General features: G+C 41.6%; 1 protein-coding gene across 4 annotated transcripts in view; it reads left to right on the top strand.

Moving 5' to 3' along the window:
* The window catches only part of RERE (arginine-glutamic acid dipeptide repeats), a 400,567-nt gene that overhangs the window by 166,868 nt on the left and 210,982 nt on the right, over positions 1-22,717 (top strand). For 3 of the 4 annotated variants that reach the window (XM_080658266.1, XM_080658268.1, XM_080658267.1), the window contains exons 3-4: positions 11,671-11,741; positions 20,851-20,976. In XM_080658266.1, coding sequence (XP_080514392.1) covers positions 11,671-11,741; positions 20,851-20,976 — 197 coding nt within the window. The remainder of the gene's footprint in view (positions 1-11,670; positions 11,742-20,850; positions 20,977-22,717) is intronic. The other variant, XM_080658269.1, reaches the window with a different exon arrangement.

Genomic DNA, 22,717 nt, shown 5'->3' with positions numbered 1-22,717 from the left:
GGGTTCTAGTTCTTGGTTCTTACTCACTTTAAAGGACCAAGTTACACTCATTCAAGTAATGTTCTGGTGTTAGTAACGGGGTGGGCAAATACCAACTGAATAGGACAGATTATAAGTTTGTGACATTGAGGAAGACATGAGGACCATAGAAATCTTAGTTTGTGTCTTGGAAGTTGGGCAGAATTCCAGTAGGACCGATAGTGGAAGAGCATCTCTAACAGCCAACAACCTGAGGCAGTTCATGGACTGGGGCATGAGGGGCGGGGGGGGAGTGTGCTTATAGGAGAATCAGAAACCAGCTGAGCAGATACAGAATATCAAGCTGATAAAAGGAATGGAAAGACTAGTGGTGTTCCTTTACTTTCTTATTTTTGTGTGAATTGCAGTCTGTCAGTCTGTGACCCTGGTGGTGTATAGTTTTGAGGTAGCAAATTTAGGTGCTTTCCTTTTTATTATTTGGGTCTTAATTTTATAAGTTTCTCTTACAGTACTTTCTTGTATGCCCTTTTCTCCTTTAAGCATCTCTTTCACAGCTGTGTGGATACTTAGGTGAAAGATTAATCACTCAAGAAGAAAAATCACTGATGGGATTGTTATATTGTTTGATAAATAAAACTCAGGAGTAAATTTCTGTTAAACAGAATATCAGTCTCAGAAGTTATTCAGTACAGTATTTAGTAATACGTGCTATATGCCTTCATTGTATATCTAAATCCATATGGTAAGTTTAGCCTACTCTTTAAAATTTATTTATTTATTTATTTATTTATTTATTTAATTTTTGTAAATGCTCATCCAAGGACATTTTCCCCATTGATTTTCAGTAGAGAGTGGAAGGGAGGGGGAGAGAGAGAGAAACATCTCACATCAATTGGTAGCCTCCCGCATGCCCCCCAACTGGGGCCAGGAATTGAGCCTGCAACCCAGGTACCTGCCCTTGACCAGAATCGAACCTGAGACCTTTCAATACGTGGGCTGATGCTCTAATCATGTAGCCAAACCAGCTAGGGCTAGTCTACTTTTAATAAATTTCACTTAATGTTTGCACTGTGACTGATTTGAAATGTTTAAGGAAATCATCTAATAGTGTGTAAGAAATATTATATAGCATATACATTACACACACACACACACACACACTATATATAATAAAAGAGCAATATGCAAATTAACCATCACTCCACTACACCACAAGCCACGCCCACAAGCCACACCCACCAGCCAATCAGGAGCGAACATGCAAATAAACCCAACCCAGATGGCTACGGCCACAGAGAGCAGGAGGGAGGCTTGGGTTTCCCCGGCAATAGAGGAAACCATTGCCTGCCCTTGCCGGCCTAGGCCTCCACTCAAGGCTACAAAGTTTCAATGATAGCAGATACATAAATCCAAACAGAAATGGCGGCAGCCACAGAGCTGGAAAAAGCAGGAGGCTAGGGTTGCCCCCAGTGATGGAGGAAGCCAAGCTTTCCGCACACCCTGGCTGGCCCAGGCCTCCACTTAAGGCTACAAAGTTTCAATTATAGAAGATACATAAATCCCCAAAAATATGGTTGCCACCACAGAGCAATCAGAAGGCTTGGCTCCGCTCCAGGCTACAAAGTTTCAATTGTAGAAGATAAATAAACCCCAGATACCAGGGCCTCCTCTTGGGTCGCCAGGGGGCGTGGCCGGCCTGCAAACCACCACAGGCCCCTTGCCCAGGCCACCCCACGCCCCAAGGGAACCCCCACCCTCATCCGGGACACCCTTCAGGGCAAACCAGCTGGCCCCCACCCGTGCACCAGGCCTCTGTCCTATCTAATAAAAGAGTAATATGCAGATTGACCATCACTCCAACACACAAGATGGCTGCCCCCATGTGGACACAAGATGGCCATCAAGGGAGGGCAGTTGGGAGGGACCAGGCTTGCAAGTGAGGGCAGTTGTGGGCGATCAGGCCAGCAGGGGAGGGCAGTTGGGAGGGACCAGGCCTGCAAAGGAGGGTAGTTGGGGGTGATCAAGCTTGCCGGGGAGTGCAATTAGGGGTGACCAAGCCAGCAGAGGAGGGAAGTTAGGGGCGACCAGGCCTGCAGGGAAAGGCAGTTGGGAGGGACCCAAGCCTGCAGGGGAGAGCAGTTGGGGGGGACCAGGCCTGTAGGGGAGGGCAGTTATGGGTGACCAGGCCTGTAGGGGAGGGCAGTTTGGGGGGGCACCCAGGCCTGCAGGGGAGAGCAGTTGGTGGGGGGGGGGACCAGGCCTGCAGGGGAGGGCAGTTAGGGGTGACCAGGCCTGCAGGGGAGGGCAGTTAGGCATCAATCAGGCTGGCAGGGGAGTGGTTAGGGGGTGATAAGGCTGGCAGGCAGAAGCGGTTAGGGGTAATCAGGAAGGCAGGCAGGCGAGCAGTTGGGAGCCAGCAGTCCTGGATTGTGAGAGGGATCCCAGATTGGAGAGGGTGCAGGCTAGGCTGAGGGACACCCCCCTCCCCCGGCCATGAATTTCGTGCACCAGGCCTCTAGTGTATATGTGTGTGTGTGTGTGTGTGTGTGTGTGTGTGTGTGTGTGTGTGTATGTGTGTATGTATGTATGTGTGTGTGTGTATATATATATATATATATATATATATATATATATATATATATATATATAGCAGAAAGTTTGAATCTTTAGTTTTGCTAGCTTAAAAAATCCATAGTAATTTAGCATCTGTTCAGACAGACAATTTTGTTTTCTCTGCTTTTAGTTATAATTTAAGTCTTAACTTTTTGGAAAGTTGGTAGTAAATATTTGAATGGGAAGAAATAGTAAATGAATATCTACATTAGTCTTATAAGAAAGGCTTACAAAATGTGTGGATGCTTATAAAGTACAAAAAAACTAATTGGCGTGGAAATTTTGTAGCTTGATGCTTGCACTGTGGAATAGTTGCTTTTACAAAATTGAGAACTGCAGACAAAAATTAAGTGTCATTAATTTCATTGAACAGAAATATGTTCCATTTACTGTACAATCTGGAGCCAGGCTTGAATGAGTTTAAATAGATGAAATCTAAATTATACTGACAGTCCATTAAACAGTAGCAGAAAACTCATAAGGAAAATGGATTCACTATGATACCAGTTTATAACAAAATCATTTGCCAAATAAGAATGATAGCCAGGCATTGTGAGCTCTCCTGTGGATTTCCAGCGAGCGCTGCAAATTGGGTGAGCCGCTCATTGTGGAGCCCAGGCTCTCAGCTCATTGTTTTCGGAACAGGAGCAAGCAGTGCTGCTTGAAATCTGCTCTGCAGGATGTGCCACCAGAAGATCAGACTTGCAATTTGTTTGTTGTCAGCCATATGGGGCGAGAAGAGCCTGCCTGCCAGCCTCCCTGTCCCTGGTGACTCTGCCTGTGAATACTGGGCAGAGTGTTCTGAGCAGTGCTGGCGTTTTCTCCACATTGGTTTCTAAGTGTACGCATTTCAGTCATGTTCCAGCTGTAGTCTTTTGTGTGAAGGGCCTGTCGGCATTTCCTTTTAAACATCCTCTGCCTAACGGGTTTGATAGCAGAATTTACTTATTTTTTCTATAGGGCTCGCTGAATTGAGAGTAGGGTTGTTACCTGTCTTCTCAGGCGTTAGAATGGTAGTTACGGAGGGGAAGCAAGAGTGCGAGTGGTCTAGAATTTCCTTTCCTCATGTCTCTAGTGCCCTAAGACACTTTGCTTCATGGGGCAGGTGGCCATCACTGATTTTTAAAATAGATTCCTCCCACCCTTCAATTCCCTGTGTTTTCTTATGGCATATGAGCTCCATACAAACACAGTAATTAGAATTATTAGAGGTCCACATCGCTTAATGGAGTTTGGCTGTTAAACTGGTTAGAATCCTTTCTCATAATAGGGATTCCATATAGGTTACAGAGAGAGCTTTTCAAGGAACATTTTCAGAATAAAATGTGGTGATGAGAGTGTGATGCCAGTGTCAGACCATGGCTAACATTTAGCATATCAGCATAACTAATAAGATTGCTACTGCTGGCAGGATGATCTGGCTTTTTCATGTTTGACATAGTTTTCAAGTCCATGTAGAATGTGATTGATTTGGGAAGGTCTTGCTGCAGCATTTCTTCCAGAATATCAGCATAACTTCTTAAAGTTAGAAAGGTAGTCTTGGCTCAGTCTAAGCTTTTGAGGCATTGGAAGATTTTCTAGCTCCTAGAGGAGAGAAGGGAAATTTAAACAAAAATCCCTTTGTTTGTTATGGCCTGCTTATCCCCTCCCCCACCACACACATTTGGTTTTTCTCATAATTTAATTCCCTGTTAGCATAATAATTCCCTGTTAGCAATGAGGATAAAGGCAGATCAGTGTTAGCTGGAAGTAGATAGTGTTCTGTTTTTAGACAAAAGCCAGTGTGAGCTTTGTAGTATTAGTAGGGAATCTGTAGACATTGGAATACATGGAATTGAGTTTTCATGAAGTTTAAAAAGGAAGGAACCAAGGAGATATGTTACCTGAGACCTCTTTTCCACTGAGTTTAGACTTTAAGAACAGCCAATTTTGTTGACCTTTTCAGGCTCAGAACATAGGGTGAGGGTCAGCACGAGGGCTTTACTTACTGAACGATGGACTGTGAGTGTCCCTTCCTCACAAAGAATCTGGCGGAAAACTAAAGTGGGCCATCCTGCAACTGAGTTATCTCTTAAAGAAATATTGATTAGAAAGCATCATTCTTTACTTTTTTATTCATAGAGCAGAGCAGCTTTCTTGCTAGGATCTTGTGTAACTTCTTTTTGATTGCACATTTTGGTTCAATTTACTTGTTCTTCACATAGTTTTTGAGTGTTTCCCATGTAGAATATTATTTACTGAGGTGAGGGATGATGGGTTTGACCGTTGTACAGATGGCGAGGCTAGAGATGAGAGCTCTGCTAGAGGCGTGCAGCGTTTGTGGATTGATTTGGGTTTCAGAATTCAGTATTTCTAGCATGTGCATGCATACATACACTCCTGTTTTGTATGTTGGAAATGTGGAGCACCCGGTTTAACTAGTGAGATACCTGTGCAGTTTCTGTTCTGCACTATTAGACCAACCTGCTGTCACCTCACTGAGGGGTTCAGTGTCCAGGTGGGAGGTTTCCTTGTAAGAGAAATGGAAAGTGGAAGGGCAGTACAGTCCTGAGGGTCGGCCTCCTTGTCCACCGCTCTGCCGCCCCGCTGGCTCTCTGCAGAATTTGTGAGAAAGTCTGTGTTCATGCACGCTCTTTACAACTAGTAGATGTTTTCTGTTGGAAATGACATTAGAGTGGCACTGGCCATGCTTTGCAAAGGATGAGAAGGTATTTCAAAGGTGAACAGGCAGAAGGGCATTCATTGGGGAGGGGAGTTCTTTAAGGGACAGCACTGTGGCTGAGCGCTGCCTGACCCCTGCTTTAATGCTGGCTCACAGTGCTGCTCCGCTCAGTCAGTGGGGAAGTCAGTGTCCACTGTGCTGTGTGAGGAGGCTGTCAGGAAGGATGCTGACAGGTTCTTTGTGTTTCAGGGTTACAGACTGCCCGATGCTCCAGGCTGTGCCTTTACCCTTGAGAGGACTGTGCTCTGGCTCTGTTTCCGCAATTTTTTTTCTTATTATTAATTAAAAATCCCATTTTAATTTTTATTGAATTTTTGGGGTGACCTTGGTTAATAAAATGATGTAGGTTTCAGGGGTAACTGAAACACAAAGTTTTTGTATTGTGTGTTCACCACCCCAAGTAAAGTCTCCTTCCACCACCATTTTTCCTGCCTTTACTCTCTTCTACCCCCCCCCCCATTTCAGTGATTTTCAACTTTTTTCATGTTATGGCACACATGAACTAATTCCTAAAATTCTGTGACACACCAAAAAATAATCTGATCTAACAAAAAAGGTATAATTTTGTTTCATTCACTTCAGATGGCTATTGTGTTGGCTGTTGTCATTTTTTAATTTGACAGTCTAAGCGGAAAGAGGTCAGTGCCCTGACTAAATAGTCAATTATTGCATGTTTTAAAAATTCTTGTGGCACCCCAGTGTGCCCCTTGTGGCGCCCCAGTGTGCCCCTTGTGGCGCCCCAGTGTGCCCCTTGTGGCGCCCCAGTGTGCCCCTTGTGGCGCCCCAGTGTGCCTCTTGTGGCGCCCTGGTTGAAAATCACTGCTCTGTTTCTGCTGATCTGCTGAGCGTTGAAAAAGTAGGGCTTTCTTTGCCTTGAGAATTCCCTTTACGTTTTGGCTGACTTCCTTCCTCAGCTGAGCATGTGCTCTGTTGTTTGCAGATGGCACAATAGGTTCTTGGACACAAAGCTGCGTTGAGGTTTTGCGAAACAGCCAGCAACACCCCTGTTCAGTGTCATTGCCCAAATCATGGATGCAGGATTTGAGGTCATTTAATCGTGGGGCCCATTCCCAGGCAGAGGCTAGGTGGTAGAGAATAAGTCTTAACTTAGACCCACGGTTTCATTCCCACGCCCCTGTAAAGGAAGAATTAGTTATCATGTGTTGTTTGGCAGAATGGACATAGATGGTAATAGCCTCTTATTTTTCTAGCCCATTTCAGGCTTGCTGATTTTAAGATTTAAAATATATATATGTATATATGTATATGTATTTGCCCTGCAGCAGCTGTTAGCTCAGTCTGATAAATGTACATTTTCATATGGGTAATTTTGGAAATGTGCATTATGCACTTAATGGATTGCATCAGCTTTGCTCAGTTCTTGCAGAACTGCTAGCTTTCTGATTTAAAAAAACAAAAGCTCTTTAAAAAAATAAATAAATAAAAGGTGTCTGCAGTGCTTGTGTTGGTCAGGGGCATTTTCAGGCTGAGGATCATTGAGACCAGCTCCGACAACCCATGCGCTCATAAATTGCATGAAAATTCTTAGAAAATAATTTTGGCTTTAAGCGATTACTGGGCATGTAATCCAACTGAAATTTTAACATTGCTCTTAATTCAAGTTCTCATCTTTCCCTTTCCAAATAAACAGCTTTATTTGGGGGCTAGCTATAGACATCTATCTAAAGCTATTTTCTTAAATAGCTGCTTGATTAATGAGATAAGGGGAATACTTCTTATGAGTATTTGGCCTTATTTTGTTTTGAAAACCATTAAGAGGATTAAATAGGTTTTTGTGTGTGTGAGACTTAAATTCCAAATTGTTTCTTAGAGTATATTCTCTCTTAGTTGGATCCCCCTGATTTCTATGGGTTATAAAGAGAAGTTACAGAGCTCACTTAATACAGTAACAGATCACTAGCATTGGGCATTGGACTCCCATGTGAATTTATAGCTTTGGATCAATTTGGGTTGCCATGGTAACTTGTTTATTTACTTATTTATTTATTTTTAAAAGCACTCTTGCTTTAGAAGCAAAGCCAAGATTTTTTTTTTTTAATATATTTTATTGATATTTCGCAGAGAGGAAGGGAGAGGGATAGAAAGCTAGAAACATCGATGAGAGAGAAACATCGATCAGCTGCCTCCTGCACACCCCCCACTGGGGATGTGCCCGCAACCAAGGTACATGCCCCCGACCGGAATCGAACCCGGGACCTTTCAGTCCGCAGGCCGACGCTCTATCCACTGAGCCAAACCGGTTTCGGCGCAAAGCCAAGATTTTTAAAAAATATATTTTTATTGATTTCAGAGAGAAGCGCGAGAGAGATAGAAACATCAATGATGAGAAAGCATCATTGGTTGGCTGCCTTTTTGCATGCCTCCTTCTGGGGATCGAGCTTGCAATCTGGGCATTGTGCCCTTGACTGGAATAGAATCCGGGACCTTTCAGTCCGCAGGCCAGTGCTCTATGCACGGAGCCAAACTGGCTAGGGCCCATGGTAACTTTTTAAACAGAAAGAAGTGACTGTTTATCTAGTAATAAGTCATTAATAAGTAAATGTGTTAATTCCATATGTCAGATTTGAGAATCTGCTCTCTCTGCCTTATCCCCTCATGGCAGTGTTTCTCAAGTCAGGAGTGTGAGGAGGCTTCCAATAAGACTGCAGATAAGTGTTTAGGCCAGTGGTTCTCAACCTTTCTGATGCCGCGACCCTTTAATACAGTTCCTCACGTTGTGACCCCCAACCATAAAATTATTTTCGTTGCTACTTCATAACTGTAATTTTGCTACTGTTATGAATCGTAATGTAAATATCTGTGTTTTCCGATGGTCTTAGGCTCTACACAGCAGCTCTACAGTCGCGACCCACTGGTTGAGAATCGCTAGCGGGGTCGCCTAAGACCATCGAAAACACAGATATTTACACTACGATTCATAACAGTAGCAAAATTACAGTTATGAAGTAGCAACGAAAATAATTTTATGGTTGGGGGTCACAACGTGAGGAACTGTATTAAAGGGCCGCGGCATTAGGAAGGTTGAGAACCACTGGTTTAAGCAAAGGGATGTCATCTGTGTATTGTATTGTGTGTTCACCACCCCAAGTCAAGTCTCCTTCCATCACCATTTTCCTCCCTTTACTCTCTCTTACTCCCCGCTTCCCCCCACCCCCTCCCATCTCAGTGAGGACTTTCTTCACGGTTGGCCTTGGTTCCCTTCTCTAACGGTGACATCCAGGTGTGTTCACAGGTAATCATTTTCCTGAACGTAACTTGGCAGTGAGAAATGAGAGAATACAGGTTTTCTCTTTTTTTTTTTTCTGGAAAGTGTTTTTCCCCATTACAAATTAATAACTGCTTTTTGTCTCAGTACGAGGGCTTATAGTAGTAATGATTCTGTTGATTATGAAAAGTATATGTAGAGCTTTTCTTTATGTAAAAAGAACAAAGTTGCCCATAGTTTTCACTATCTAAGCATCTGTCATATTGAATGCCAGACACCAGTTCTTGGTGGTTGCAGAGAACACCAAAGTGAGTAAGTTTCTCTGAGCTCAAAGCTCACACATAGTCATGTGGACAGTGCAGACCGTCTGACTGCCAAATAACTGAACCAACAGGCAATGCAAATGGCTAATTTTATGTAAAAGAAAAGGAGATGTTTCTGTATAGAGGAGCCATGAGAATTCCCTGCTGCTGGAGGTAACTCGTTAAAAGGTTGCAGGTGCTGGCAGAATGAAGGAGTGAAAAGGGTTTGGCATGAATGGAGGTAGTGGTGTTGGTGTTCCTTTTTTTTTTTTTTTTAATATATTTCATTGATTTTTTACAGAGAGGAAGGGAGAGGGATAGAGAGTTAGAAACATTGATGAGAGATAAACATCCATCAGTTTCCTCCTGCACACTCCCTACTGGGGATGTGCCCACAACCAAGGTACATGCCCTTGACCGGAATCGAACTTGGGACCCTTCAGTCCGCAGGCCGACGCTCTATGCACTGAGCCTAGTTAGGGCTTGGTGTTTCTTTTGGTAGAATACAGCCTAGTGGAAGATGAGATGTGGTGGGTGTGGTATGGGATCAGACCATAGGATATGGAAAATTTTTGTTACGTGGGCTTGAAGAACGGGTAAGTCATTAGTTAAGAAAGTGACCTATTAATTTTGAAGCCAGTGAATAGTAGATATGACAGTGTTATGTATGAAATAGGAAGAAGAGGACATATACACTGTCATTTGTGTTCCGGTTGAGTGGGATGAGTAAATAATTGATATCTAGAGATTTGACATACTGGTACAATAGGGATTGGGACACGGAAATAAGACCCTTGGGTGTCCCAAAATTGTGCGAATTGGAGCTATAGGAATGGATTTCTTCTGTGTGTGTTTTTTTAAATGTTTTTATTGATTTTTAGAGAAAGAGGAAGGGAGATAGAAAGAGAGAGAGATAGAAACATCGATGCGAGAAACATCCATCATCGATTGGCTGTCTCCTGCACGCCCCCCTGCAGATCCAGCCCACAATCAGGGCACGTGCCCTGACCAGGAATTGAACCTGTTACCTCTTGGTGCATGGGATGGTGCTCAGTCCACGGAGTCACCCAGCGGGGTGGATTTCTTCTGTTTTTACCTAAGTACCAAATTAGAGAGAGGAAGAGAGATATGTGCCACAGTGGGAAGAGTTCTCTTGTTCCTTATGTCAGTAAGCATGTTAAATGGATGTTGCCTGAATGTTGAACGGAGTTATTTAGCATCCTGGATTCTGGAACAGGCTAGAAAAGCTTGGTCAACAGTTCATTCATACATACAGGGATTGATTCTCTGTTGTTGAGTCTATATCTGAGTAGAGAAATCAGTTGGGAACTTCTGGATGCCTGAATGAATCCTTCTCTTTCTGGAATGACTTTGGGCTACAAAAATTCTGATGTCTTTCGGAAAGTTTTTTGGAAGGAAGTGTCCTTTTAGTGAGGACTTTCTTCATGATCTGTCTCTTAGTGGTCTGCTAGCACTTGTGGTGGGACTGGACTATTTACTGGATGGATGGCTCCTTTGCTATTTCTTGACTCTTAACATGTATGAAGTGAGGCCGTAGAGGAATCTGCTTGAGTCCCCAAGGATCTGAGGCATTCTAAGACATCTCCGTTATGAAGGATCAACAGGAAAGATAAAACAAAGGACGTTTTCAATGTGGGCATTGTGGCCACTCTCTAGAAAATTTCATTGCCTGCAGATGCTTTTACTTCCCAGTAAATAATACATGACCTTCTTACCCTAAACTTTACAATGACCTTGGATTGTAATGTGAAGAGTCTTTATATTTCTTTATAACCACTGCTTCCTTTAATATCACTGCTTTTTATAAAAACTGTATCTCAACTTGCCATTTTATTTATTTTTCTTTATTGATCAAGGTATTACATATGTGTCCTTATCCCCCCATTGCTCCCCCACTCATGCCCTCACCCCCCTGGTGTCTGTGTCCATTGGTTGGGCTTATATGCATGCATACAAGTCCTTTGGTTGATCTCTTGCACTTCCCCCCACCCTCCCCTACCTTCCCTCTGAGGTTTGACAGTCTGATCAGATGATTCTCTGTCTCTGGATCTGTTTTTGTGCATCAGTTTATGTTGTTCATCAGCTTGCCATTTTAAAAAGCAGCCTTTAGACTGCAGCGGTTGCAGGCTCCAAACATAATTATGCAGCCCCTGCCCGGTCAGATGCGATGTAAGAAAGTGCTCTTCTTCCCGAGGAAAATGTGATTGGCTTTACTTCATTCCACCTCTGATTGGTTGCCTTGTTTCTCTTTACAATTAGAGAGTTAAATGTGTTTAGGTTAAAATTTATAGTGCTGCCCACAAGAGATTAATCTTCATTCTCTTTCTTGGTTTAAGTGAAAAGATCATTGTAATGGCATGTTCAAGCTAGTCGTCTTTACATTTCACTTCTTTCCTCACCAAATAATAATTGAGGCATCTGTTTGAATAAGTTATTCGGGATTTTGTCTTAGTAGCAAGATATTCAGGGTTTGTCTTGGTGGGTAAATTTGAGCAAGTAACTTCAACTGAATGTGGATAACCCCATGGGGTTTCCTCCTCCCCTTCTTCAGGGACCCTGAAAACAATAACTGAGGCTTTATCAAGTTCTTTAAATTAACAGAAAAGGGGTAAAAAAAAGAACCCAAGGGCTATTTCCCTTTAGCTTAAAATTACTAGTAACTTAATATTACCTTTGAGAAAAGCTTTTCTCTAAAATGTATGTATGTGCTTTGTCATTTATGTATGTATGCAGTGGCTTTATGGGCTATGTCTTTGTTCCCTTAAAGGTAAATGCCATTGTTTTAAAAATTTCTCTTTCTTTTAAAGACTGTGTGTATATCGAGAGTCGGAGACCAAACACACCGTATTTCATCTGTAGCATCCAAGACTTCAAACTGGTAAGCATTTTTTCACATGCTCTTCATTCTGCTCTGGACCTCTCCTTCTCCAGCTCCTTTGGCTGTCTACGATGGCTCGTCTGTCGCACTGACTTCATAACCAGCTTACCTTCTGAGTGCTCACGCTCCCTCGTGGCTGGAGCTCTCACATAAGGCAGTCACCAGTTTTATCTTCCCAGTTTTGTAACACTTAGATTTACAAAGCTCATGTTGTGAATAATGTGTGTAAAGTTTTCTTCCTTCCATAGGTGTTTTGACATCAATTTCCGATATTCCCTTGAGTTTCTGAAGTAGTTTGTTTCTTCTCAGCCAGTGGGAAGAGCCTGAAGAAAAGTAAATTTGGCATTTGATGACTGGAGAAAAGGAATGGAAATGGGCCAGAGCCTGGTTTTGGTGGTGACCATAATTAACTTACTTACATATTTCAGATGTTTTAGTGGAGTGTATCTTGAATCTTTTTTTGGGGTCTCCCACTAGTGGAGGTTGGAAGTCTGGCTCAGGGATGGTATAGCTGTAGTACTTTCTCATTAAAAACTTTCCCAGAGTCCGTAAGTATTGATGTTGCCCGCTATGACCTCTTTGTTTCAGACCAGTGGTCCCCTCACTAGGGGTTTTAGATCCCTGGATATCTGTAGAGATTTTGCAAAGGTCTGCAAGTGAACATTCTCAGTCTTAAATAAATGCACCTCACACATCTGTGCAACTGCTTTTCAAATGTATTAATATTCTGCTGTGGTTTTTAAAATTTACTTATTTAATGATAATATGCACTTAAACCCTGTTTATTAGGTATTTTCCTCAATAAAGCAATTGATAAGTGAAATACTACTGACGTACTGTTATTTGGGGATCTTTTGAAACATTTAGATCTTAAAAAGGGATCCCTGTACCGGAAGGGTTGTGACCACTCTCTAGTTTTAGGTGTAGAGAAATCCTGATCCTAATTTGTAGAGATTTTATCAGTGTCTGTGACTGTCCTTATTTCCAAAACCCTTTGAAACGTTTGACAGTTCATTGTATGTGATATTTCAGTCTAAAGAAAAGTAATGCAGTAGTCTGAAGAGATCTTTAACTCTGCATCTTCTTTGTTTCTAATGGCCCCAAATATCGAATTAGTATTTTCCAATCTAGTTAATAAGTGCATGCCATTTATTTTTCTTTCCTAAAAAATTATTGCGTATGCAGCCCATGCTTACTGTTACGAAAGAAAGTCAAATGTGCTGTTTACTCCCGAGGCTTACACTTGGTAAACTGCTTTCAACTTCCTTGCTTGTTTTGCAAGATGGCTTTGCAGTTTAATCTTGTAAAAATCCAGTGCTTTTTATTCAGATTTTATGTCAACACACAGTTGTATCATTTTTAGAGGGCTTCGTTATTTGTTACATGTTTCCTTTCTCATATTTTTTACAGAAGCCACACTGGCATTGAAAACCTGGGCGGTGGCCGTGTTTCCTGAAGAGTTTTGTTTTGCTAGTGGCTGCGGCTGCTGCTCTTTTCCTGGTCACTGTCTGGTGTGGTTTTTACCCCATGCAACCCCAGTGCACCCTGGAAAAGACACAGCTGTGAGATAAAATTGCAGAGATTTTTCTTTTACCTGTTGGAACCTGAGCCCCTTTGGTACAATTTGTGCACATTAGCCGGTGCCTTCAGGTTTGAACAGCGTTGTTTATGAAATGCTGATTATAATGTGATAGTCCAGGGCAGAGGTTCCTGCTGAGTTATAGCAATTGCTCGGTATTAACAGCAATAAAAGCTGAAGCTTCTGTTGTCAGTGTTGGTCTAGTACAACACATTAAAGCTGTATGCAGAAGCAATGTGGGAAGAGGCTAGGGTGCAGTATGTTAGGGTGCCTTTTTCTAAATCACACACTGCTATGCCTTATGGGGGGTTTTTGGTGTTATTTTTTTTTAGTTCTGTATTCAGCACACATCATAGTTATATAAAAATAACAGTGATACTGAAATATTTACTACTGGAAGGAATGTAGTTATCATCTGGATATCTGCTTTCTTCTTCCCTTGATTTTCAGTACTATTTATGAAAAGGTAACCTAATAGAAGAGAATAATTATAGGTTGTTGTTTTTTTCTTCTTCAGCTTACCCAAGCTGTAAGGGGAAAGGATGAACAGAAGGAAATATGCTTTTTTTTTCCTCTGCAAGATTTTAAACAAAAGAGATTGGAGTTGGTTTTGCCCACAGGAAATACCATGCATGACAAGTGGAGCAATGGGAAACAAAAGCCAGTAGCTTTGAAATATTGTTGATTATTTTATCTTCATTTGTTTGCGGTGTAACTAAAATGTATTTCTTTGTTTATACCACTGATTAGAATGAATCCTTTTGCCACGGTGAGTTTGTGAATATAGGTATATTTGGGTACTGTAAAAAGAATTGCCCTTGATGGTACATGTTAGCTAAGAGTACAGTGTTAAACATACCAGAGACTAAGGAATTGAGAGGTGGACTTGAGACAACTACCACTCGTCACTAGCACAATGCCAGTGTATTGAACTGAGGATCCTGGGTAAGAAGGGTCTTTGGATTTTATGCCCTGATTGTCTTCTCACCGATTCTGAGTCCATGATACGAAACATAGCTGCTTCTGTTGACCAGGTTTACATCTGTTGTTCTGGTAAACTATCAAACAGTGTCCCTTTTCACTCAAAGGTGTCCCTATTGGGGTGATAGGTTATATGGGGATAGGATCCATGGCTTCCATTTTATTAACACTTAACCATCAAAACACATACGTAAGGCCTCTCTGTCCTACATTGGTAGGTATATTTAGGACCTGCACTTTCACAGGGGTAGGTGAAAGCTATGATGTTGCAAAAAAACTGAGTTCCTGACAGAACTGAGGTTTTTGGAAGTAGCATTTTCAAGGGAAGGGAATTATGTGTTCTATTAGGAAGCTTTCATTCTCTTAGGAAGTGTTCATCAGATGGGCTTATTTACAGATGGGGAGACCTGGGTTCATTTGACTACAGTGGCAAAAGTATCTGTGGAATGTGTGAAAAGCAGAGGCATGAGAGCAGGAGAGGTAAAGTTGAATTATGAGTAGTGTATGCTTAGAATAAGCAGGAAGAAAGAGGGATCATCAATTAAATAAGGCAGCTTTATACCTTAGGTTTCTGAACTAAATATTAAAGCAGTTGGCAAAATATTTAGCTCTTTAAGAGAACAGTAATGTGGAAAGGCAATCTATGATCTTTGTGGGCTGGCTTGAAAAGATGAACTGAGAGACTGAGTAGCTAGCAGGGAGGGCAAAGCTAATGGGATGAGTCAAGAATTGCCTCAATGAGAGAGGGTTGGGGCAGGCATAAGCAGGGCATAGGTAGGCTGATGTGCTGGGGCAGGACGCCAGGGAAAGCAGAGGATTGGAACATTGCAGAGCTGAGGGAGGGAGTGCACAGGTCCTTGAGCTCTCCTGATGCTGCTTCCAGTGGAGTCAGAGTTCCCCTCAGTGAAGGCCTCTTCTTGGCCAGTTGGAGTTGATCTCCACTAATTGCACCGGCAAGAGCCTAGCATACCACCCTCAACCCTTCCTTCTGCTGCACTCCCATAGCTTTTCTGGTCACTGTGACTTGGTTTCTTTGAGAATTTTGTTTTTGAATGAGTCAGTAGCACCAAGGAGCTTTATATCCCAGAGTGCAATTAAGAATGTTTTAGGTTGTAATGAGGGCCTTTGACAAGCATTTATTGAAAACTTACTTTGTGTTCTTTGCTGGGTGCAGCATCATAATGGGGGCTGAAGAATGTGAGATCTAGTTCCTTCACTCAGTGAGTGTAGGTTCTAAGGACAGACAACGGTGGCTTTTTTGGATATCAGTCCTCTTTGGAGAACACTGAATAGGATTGATGTGGGGGAAGACATTCAGTTTTTGTCCCCAAAGAAAGATTTCTTTCTTGCTTTCACTAAAAAACAACAAAATGCCATTTTTATAGAAATCCAAGCCTTAGCATAATAGAGTTAATTTGCTTTCTAGAAATAATCCAGGATTCTGAGAATGCTCAGTAAGAAGATCATTGAGATTAGTAATTTCCATTTAGTATAATACCCAGGAGTTTCTGGTCTGGGTCTAGCTGTAGTAGTTCATACCTAAGTCTTCATTCACAGGTAAGTAATCGAAGCTGTTCCTTTAATATTCTACATGGCAATTTTGTGTGGATTCTTAATGAATTTCATTCATACAATAGAAAAAGGATGATTTTGGTTTCTTTGAGTTACATAGTTATCTATTCTTCAGTTGTTATATGAAATGAATTTTCAGGTAGGATATATAATTATTACAAGTATTATTTTGAGCAAATAACATTGATTCATTTGGGCTCTTATTTGGTTAATTAAAATTGGGGAAGTTATTAAATTTATACCTGGTCTAGACATTCCTCAGAGTTGGGGATATGTCATTAGGAATATTATGGTTATATCCAGTTTACTGTTTAGGGCTCAGTGTGTTGTTATGGCTCTGCATGGATGAGTGTGCTCTTGTATCATTTACGTCCCTAACAGTTTAAGTCCTTAGTACTGATTGTGAATGTAGAATAGCTAAATCCTTAATTTGCCACTAGTTATCTTGGAGAAGGCCCATCTCCGTTACTGCTGTGAATGTGGGGACCAAATTATTCAAGATTTCAATTTCCCTCTTTGTTTCATTGCCAAATGTGAGCAGCAGGGAGAGGAGCATTTGGAATGCCTTTCTGATTCCTGGTTTGATAGGGTTACATCCCAAGAGCTGATCACAACAAATCACAACTGCAGAAAAAGCAGCTTTCTCTAGGTTCCATTTACTATTGAAATTGCCCTCTCTACCCCAAGTTGAATTTCTCCGAAGCGGAATAAAAGTAAGGACCTGCTATCTGTGCTTACTGTGGCAGCACATATACTACACTTGGAACGATACAGAGAAGGTTAGCATGGCCCCTGCACAAGGATGACACGCAAATTCACGAAGCGTTCCATAAAAAAGGAAAAAGAACCTGCTATTCCTTCTTTAAAATGGAAACTTACTGAGGATAAGTAATTCTATCCTCTCATTTTTTGTTAGCGATCTTTACATAGATAATGCTGGGAGGTGTGAGAGACACATTTACATTCACTCTTTGTGCGTACATACATGTGTATACACAATGAGTTAGTTATCATTATACACCATTTTAATATTAGGTAGTTCTTGTATTAAAACTGTCCTGGTGGTGGGGCAGGAAGTGCACATTAATTTGAACATGGCTAATTCAGAATTTGAGATGCTTTTCTGGGACTGAGATTAGGGATGGAACAGTGCATGGGTCGACAGCTTGACCTTGACATCAGTTTGTTCCATCCGTTGGTCTCTCATGACCGTGGGCAAGACACTTAATCCTCCTAACCTAACTTTATTTACTTCTGAAGTTGGGATATAAAGCACCTATCTTGCAGGTAGATTGTGTTTAGGTTAAAGCTAAGCCTACAAAGTGGATAGTAGCACAGTGCCTGGGCCATGGAATGCCAAAGATCATGTTGTCGATGTGTGCTTTAGGTTTAAGCTTTGTGAGGGCGGACACCACACCAGTTTTATTCATTGGTGTACACTGAGCACTTAGCATATTGCCTCGCCCACATAAGATCCACAATAAATATTTATTGAATATTGAACAAAGTAACATTTCAGTGGAAGTGATTCACTGGGTAAAGTTTTTAAAAAACTTTAGTAATAGTTTGATACAATGTTTGCATTAGCTACAGATTAACCTTCTGTTTATTATACAAGCCAAAGAGATCTGCTTCTTTACTTTTTGTTGAAGCTTGTAATGTGTAATATTTTCTACATTTAAATAATAAAATTCTATTCTTAAAATACTTTAAAAGTCAGTTTCTTATTTTCTTCAGGACGTTTACATGAGGGTAGCCAAAGTCATAACATTGTTTAGGTATTACTGTAATGTTCTGAGTTTTCCGTAATACTTCCAGCAAAGATACATGAGGGCTCAGTATATCTGTAAACCTCCCGGAGAAGGCCAGCTGATAGGGAAAACGCCGCCTTACCTGTGATTCATTTCTCTGCCAAGCAGCGTTGTCTTTTGTTTTCCATAGTCCCTCAAGCCAGGCCTGCAGCGTTAGTATTTCTGTTTATAGTTCTTCTTCCTTTTTGTTCCCCACAAGGTCAGTACCACCCAGCTGCAGCTTTGTTACTTGAGTGTAACATTGGACAAGGAAGTGAAAACGGTGAAGTTTGTTATCAAGTGTTTTCAGTGTTCTGGAGTGAGGAGTGAAGTGTTACTTAGAGAGAGAATGGATGTAGAGCGGGCGATCCCTTAAGAGGAGCTGCTCCTTCCTGTTGGTTTAGTTCTCACCTGTCAGTAGAGAGTGCGTAGCGTGGCAGCCCTCTCCTGCAGTGATTGCTCAGCAAGAAAAGGCGTGTGTTACTGATTTGGTGCTAGAGGATTCTCAGGGAGGGCCACGACTTCTTTCTTCCTTCTTTGTTTAAAATAAAGGTCATGGTTGCTGGTTGTTCCCATAAGCTTTGTAATTAATAAACTGCACTGGGGTGTTGGGCTTGCTCAGCGCTATGTTTGGAGTAAGCCACCAATTATAAATACACTAAGTCCTCACTTAACATTGTTGATAGGTTCTTTGAATCTAAGGGGGATGACATATAACAAAACCAGTTTTATTTACCACAGGCTAATTGATATAAACAAGCGTTAAGTTCCTAAGACAGCTCATCAGAGTTATAATGAAATGAAGATGAACAAAAAGAGGACCTGCTGTATATATTCCAGTACTAAGTGTCTTTTTCACATGTAAATTTGATGTTATTTGTATTTAATCCTATGTAGGCAAGAGTAGGATGAAATCTCTTAGTCAGATGAGGTGATATTGGATCTTGGCTGCTACCTCCGCCCCCAGTTCTGGAGCAGTCATGTTGAGAGTTATTTGAATCACCACAACCACTTTGTGTGATATGAGTGTCAGCTTATAAATAAATGGCTGGGGTGGCATTCACGTAAGTGAACATGAAAATGAGGCTTTGGGGAGAAATAGTCTCAGAGCACCTGATTGGCCCCATGCATTCAGCTCCTCACTGATCAGTTTTCACTCATGACGGACAGTCATTAGAGACCACATGGGATTAAAGTTTGAAGGGTTCATGGTTACTGTGAAGTTGGTAATTCATTTTGTCCTAATTTATATGGATTTTAGGACTCTTCAGAAATCACTGGAAAAACTTTACTTATATTTATTTTCATAAAATATTTATCTTAAATGTTATTTACTAAGCCTGTTCTCTATATGTGAAAATTTTTTCAATGCGGAAGACTCTAGGTATTCTAATTTTTTAAAAAGGAGTTTAGGAAAGTTTGAGACAATTTGATATTTGCAGAGATCTGCTGTGCAAGAATACTTGTAAAGTCTTGTCATTCAAACTCAATTCCATACAACTGCAAACTTGTAATTTGGATGTGGATGTTTGTGTTAAGAACCAGCTCAAATAGTCTGAAAAGCTTATTAGAACTGAAATAAAATGAGGGAAACTGAGATACTGTGTCAGTTTTCTGACTCCTAAATAAGAACAATGATATGCTTTGAAATGATGCCTTTTTAATGCTTAAAATATTTTAATCATTACCTGAATTTTTGCGTATTTAAAATATTGCCAAGGGGCTTAGAAATTATTTACTAGGTGTCTTTGTTTAAAATCCTTGATTTGAATGTATAAGGATTTGAGTGGTCTGATTAATTGAATTTCTAGTGCAAGAGATTAACCACAAATTTATTTCTATTTGATGCTTATGATAAAAAATACTGAGTATACTTTACATTCTTGTGCACAGTTGACTCTTTGATTTGGAATCCGTAGTGTTGGTATGGGGAGGCGGGAGGTGTGTGGTGGAGAAGGTTATGACTACTAACACTTGATTTAATCACATATTGTAACCAAGACGGTGGGAGTCAGAGACTGACCACACACACAGCGTGGGGCCCAGCGTGCGCTGTAGAAGGTGATCTGTAGAGAAGGAAGGAAAACCACCATGATAAAGACATTCCCAATATTAGCTTATTTTCTTGGGGTTTGTCTTTTTTGTTTGTTAGACATAGACATTAAATCTTGAATTACAGGAAGTTGTTAGAGAATGATTCTTTGCTTCTCAAAAGGAGTTAATGTGACAGGACTCCCTAAAAAGATTTAATATTAAAAAGTTTGCTTATCTGTAATTTTAAACAACTTTAAGAACAGAAATCTTATATAAGCATTTGAGTTTTATGATGTTTTTAGTTCATTTAAAACCTCATGAAATTGAATTGTTAGTGTTTTTTGGGGAAATGTTATTGCTCTCTAGAATGTTTGAAAGGGATCATGTTCAAAGTATTATCTGAGAGATCTTTTTTGATACTTAAAAGAACTGTGCTGGCTTTCAGAAGTTGCTCTCTAATCATTTGCTGGGTTTAAATTTTCTAGTTTCTTAAAAATACCAAACTGGTTTTGCCCCTAAAAGAAATAATGTCTTTCTTGAACTTTATGCTCTGTGCCTGTTCATTGCACTTACCTTACGGGCATTGGAGAAAATTGGAACTCATTTGAATGGTGTCTTTTTCCCTCTGGCGTTAAGCCTTCGTCTTTCACCTTGCCTTTAGCTTTCCCAGATTAAACGAGGACTTTGAGAAAATGCTAGGCTCTTTCTTTGCAACCCCTAATGCTTGAATATTTCCTTATTAAGTACATGTCTTATGACTCTGGCATCTCTCATTAGAAACGCTTCTGAAAGCTCACTTGGTCCACTTGGGGTTCATTTTTGTTATGAACAAAGCATGCCACTGTCGCTGTGCTTTGGCACTGTGTCATCTGACTTGGTTATTTTGAGGGGCACACACCATACTGCGTTGTGACAGGATCCAGGTTAAAGCATAAAGCTGGAAGGGTCAGAGTTTGTTCACGCTGAGCTAATTAAGGAAATGGTTTTGATTCCTGCAGAAAGGTTAACTTTGGTGGTCGAACAAATTCTTTGAGATCTCAGACGCCATCTGCGAAAGGATTGTGCAGATGCTTGCTTGTGTGCTGAGTGCCCCTAGTAACCAGGGTATGAGGGGACGTTGGGCGTGTTAACTTAAAACTTTTTTCTTTTTTAGGTCCACACCTCCCAGGCCTGCTGCAGATCTCCAACCCCTGCTTTGTGTGAGCCCCCAGCATGCTCTCTGCCGGTGGCGTCACAGCCACCACAGCATCTTTCTGAAGCCGGGAGAGGGCCTGTAGGGGTAAGGAGAATCCCGTTTTTAAAAGCTGTCAATATTTTATATCCCATAGGGTATAAAATAGGAATATTACCTCCCTCCCCAGAGCCCCTTTAAAAATGTGCTGTATTGTATGTGTTTTTAAAGGAGTAACAAGTACATGCACAGAGGAAGCAAAATACGGGACTTACCTTACCCCTCTAGGACAGTTCCAGAGGTTAGCGGGGTTTGGTAGGGTAGGGTATTTTGGCACCAGCAGAGAGCATGCTGGGCTGCTGCAAGGAGCAGGAGCTGGCAATCAGCAGCGAGTATGGATGTTGGCAACTGAAATGGGGGAAACGGGGTAAGTTTGAGACCCAGTGTGGAATGTGCGTTTCCCCAGGACCATTGGGACTCGTGGCCCACAAACCTAAACTGTGCTGGGTGCTGTCCTCCCAGGTAAACTGCAGTGGAGTATTGCTAGGCTTTTCTGCAGGGCAGATTCAGACTCAGACACTGAGGCATGGGTTGGGGTAGATAGAGCCCTCCCAGCTGTGCGCTGCTCGTCCCTCTGTTACCTGGTGGTAACGTGGGTGGGAGGTTAGCAGGCTGCCATGTCCCTAGTTCGTATTCCTCAGAGCACAGGGCCCGGTGTACGATCCGGAGGGCGAGTTTTGTCTTCTGTCCTACCTTTCCTGAAAGCTGTGTGCACACCTGCCTTTTCCTTTATTTGTGAGGATTTAGTGGTAAAGCTTTCTGAAAGACAGGTGTTATTGTTCTGATCAACTCCTGTGAACCATTGAAGAACTGTAAGACCTGTCTTTCTCTTGCATGTAATCTGACCATGGGGCTCAGGCTCATACTTAGAAAATGACACAGGGAATAGTCATCACAGATGCACACGCGCAATACAAGATACTGGGAATGTGTATTGTGTTGTTCCATTGCAGTGTAGAACATTCCGATCTTGAGACTAAGAGAAGAGAGTGCTCCAAATGGGCGATAGGACTGGGAAAGTTTTGGGACAGCGGGGCGGGCGGTTTTGAGGAGCTGGTTATGCTTTTGACACATCAGTAACATGTGGCCAGGCAGAGTGGGGGAGCCTTCCAGGTGTACATGTCAGCTTGTCCCTTAAGCACGTAGATTGAGAGCCTGGTGAAGCTGGGAGTTGTGAGAAGACCACAGGACATCAATGAAGAGCACAGGTTAGTGGGACCTGGGAGGCAGAGGTGGGGATACAAAATGGGGCTGGGTCATAAAGGATCTTCAAGGTTAGAAAAGGTAAAGTTTCATGTGATTGTCGGAAGAGAGCCTTTGCAGCCTTTTATTTCCTGCAAGCCAGTTTGCAAATCTCTGCTTACGAAGATTCATTGGGAAGCAGACTGCTCTGTGGAGTGGGAAAGACTGAAAGTTCCAATCAGGAGGTAGGGCTGTCATCCATGCGTAAAATGAAGAGGACCAAGACAATAGAGATGGGGTATTAATAATTGTAACAAAACCAGGAATAATTGTCACAACAACAGTTTCATGTTTGGGTAATCGCCAGTGTAATTTATCAAGAATTAGACCAGGAAAAAGGTTCACGTTATGGAAGCCTTGGAATTATTGATATAATAGCCATTCGCAGTGTAAGATAAAACCCAGTGTAGTGGATAAAAGTCTAATTTTAATCCCTGAAGAGAGATACTGACATTTTAAGGGACAAATTAGCAGAGTCCTGACTTGACTACCTACTTCCAAAGCTTCAGCCTTTACCACTTCCCATCTTATTTCCATATGTATCTAA

This window comes from Plecotus auritus (assembly GCF_963455305.1).
Source record: "Plecotus auritus genome assembly, chromosome: 2".
Taxonomy (NCBI): domain Eukaryota; kingdom Metazoa; phylum Chordata; class Mammalia; order Chiroptera; family Vespertilionidae; genus Plecotus; species Plecotus auritus.
Note: the sequence above shows the minus strand (reverse complement) of the source record. Positions and strands in the feature narration are given on the sequence as shown.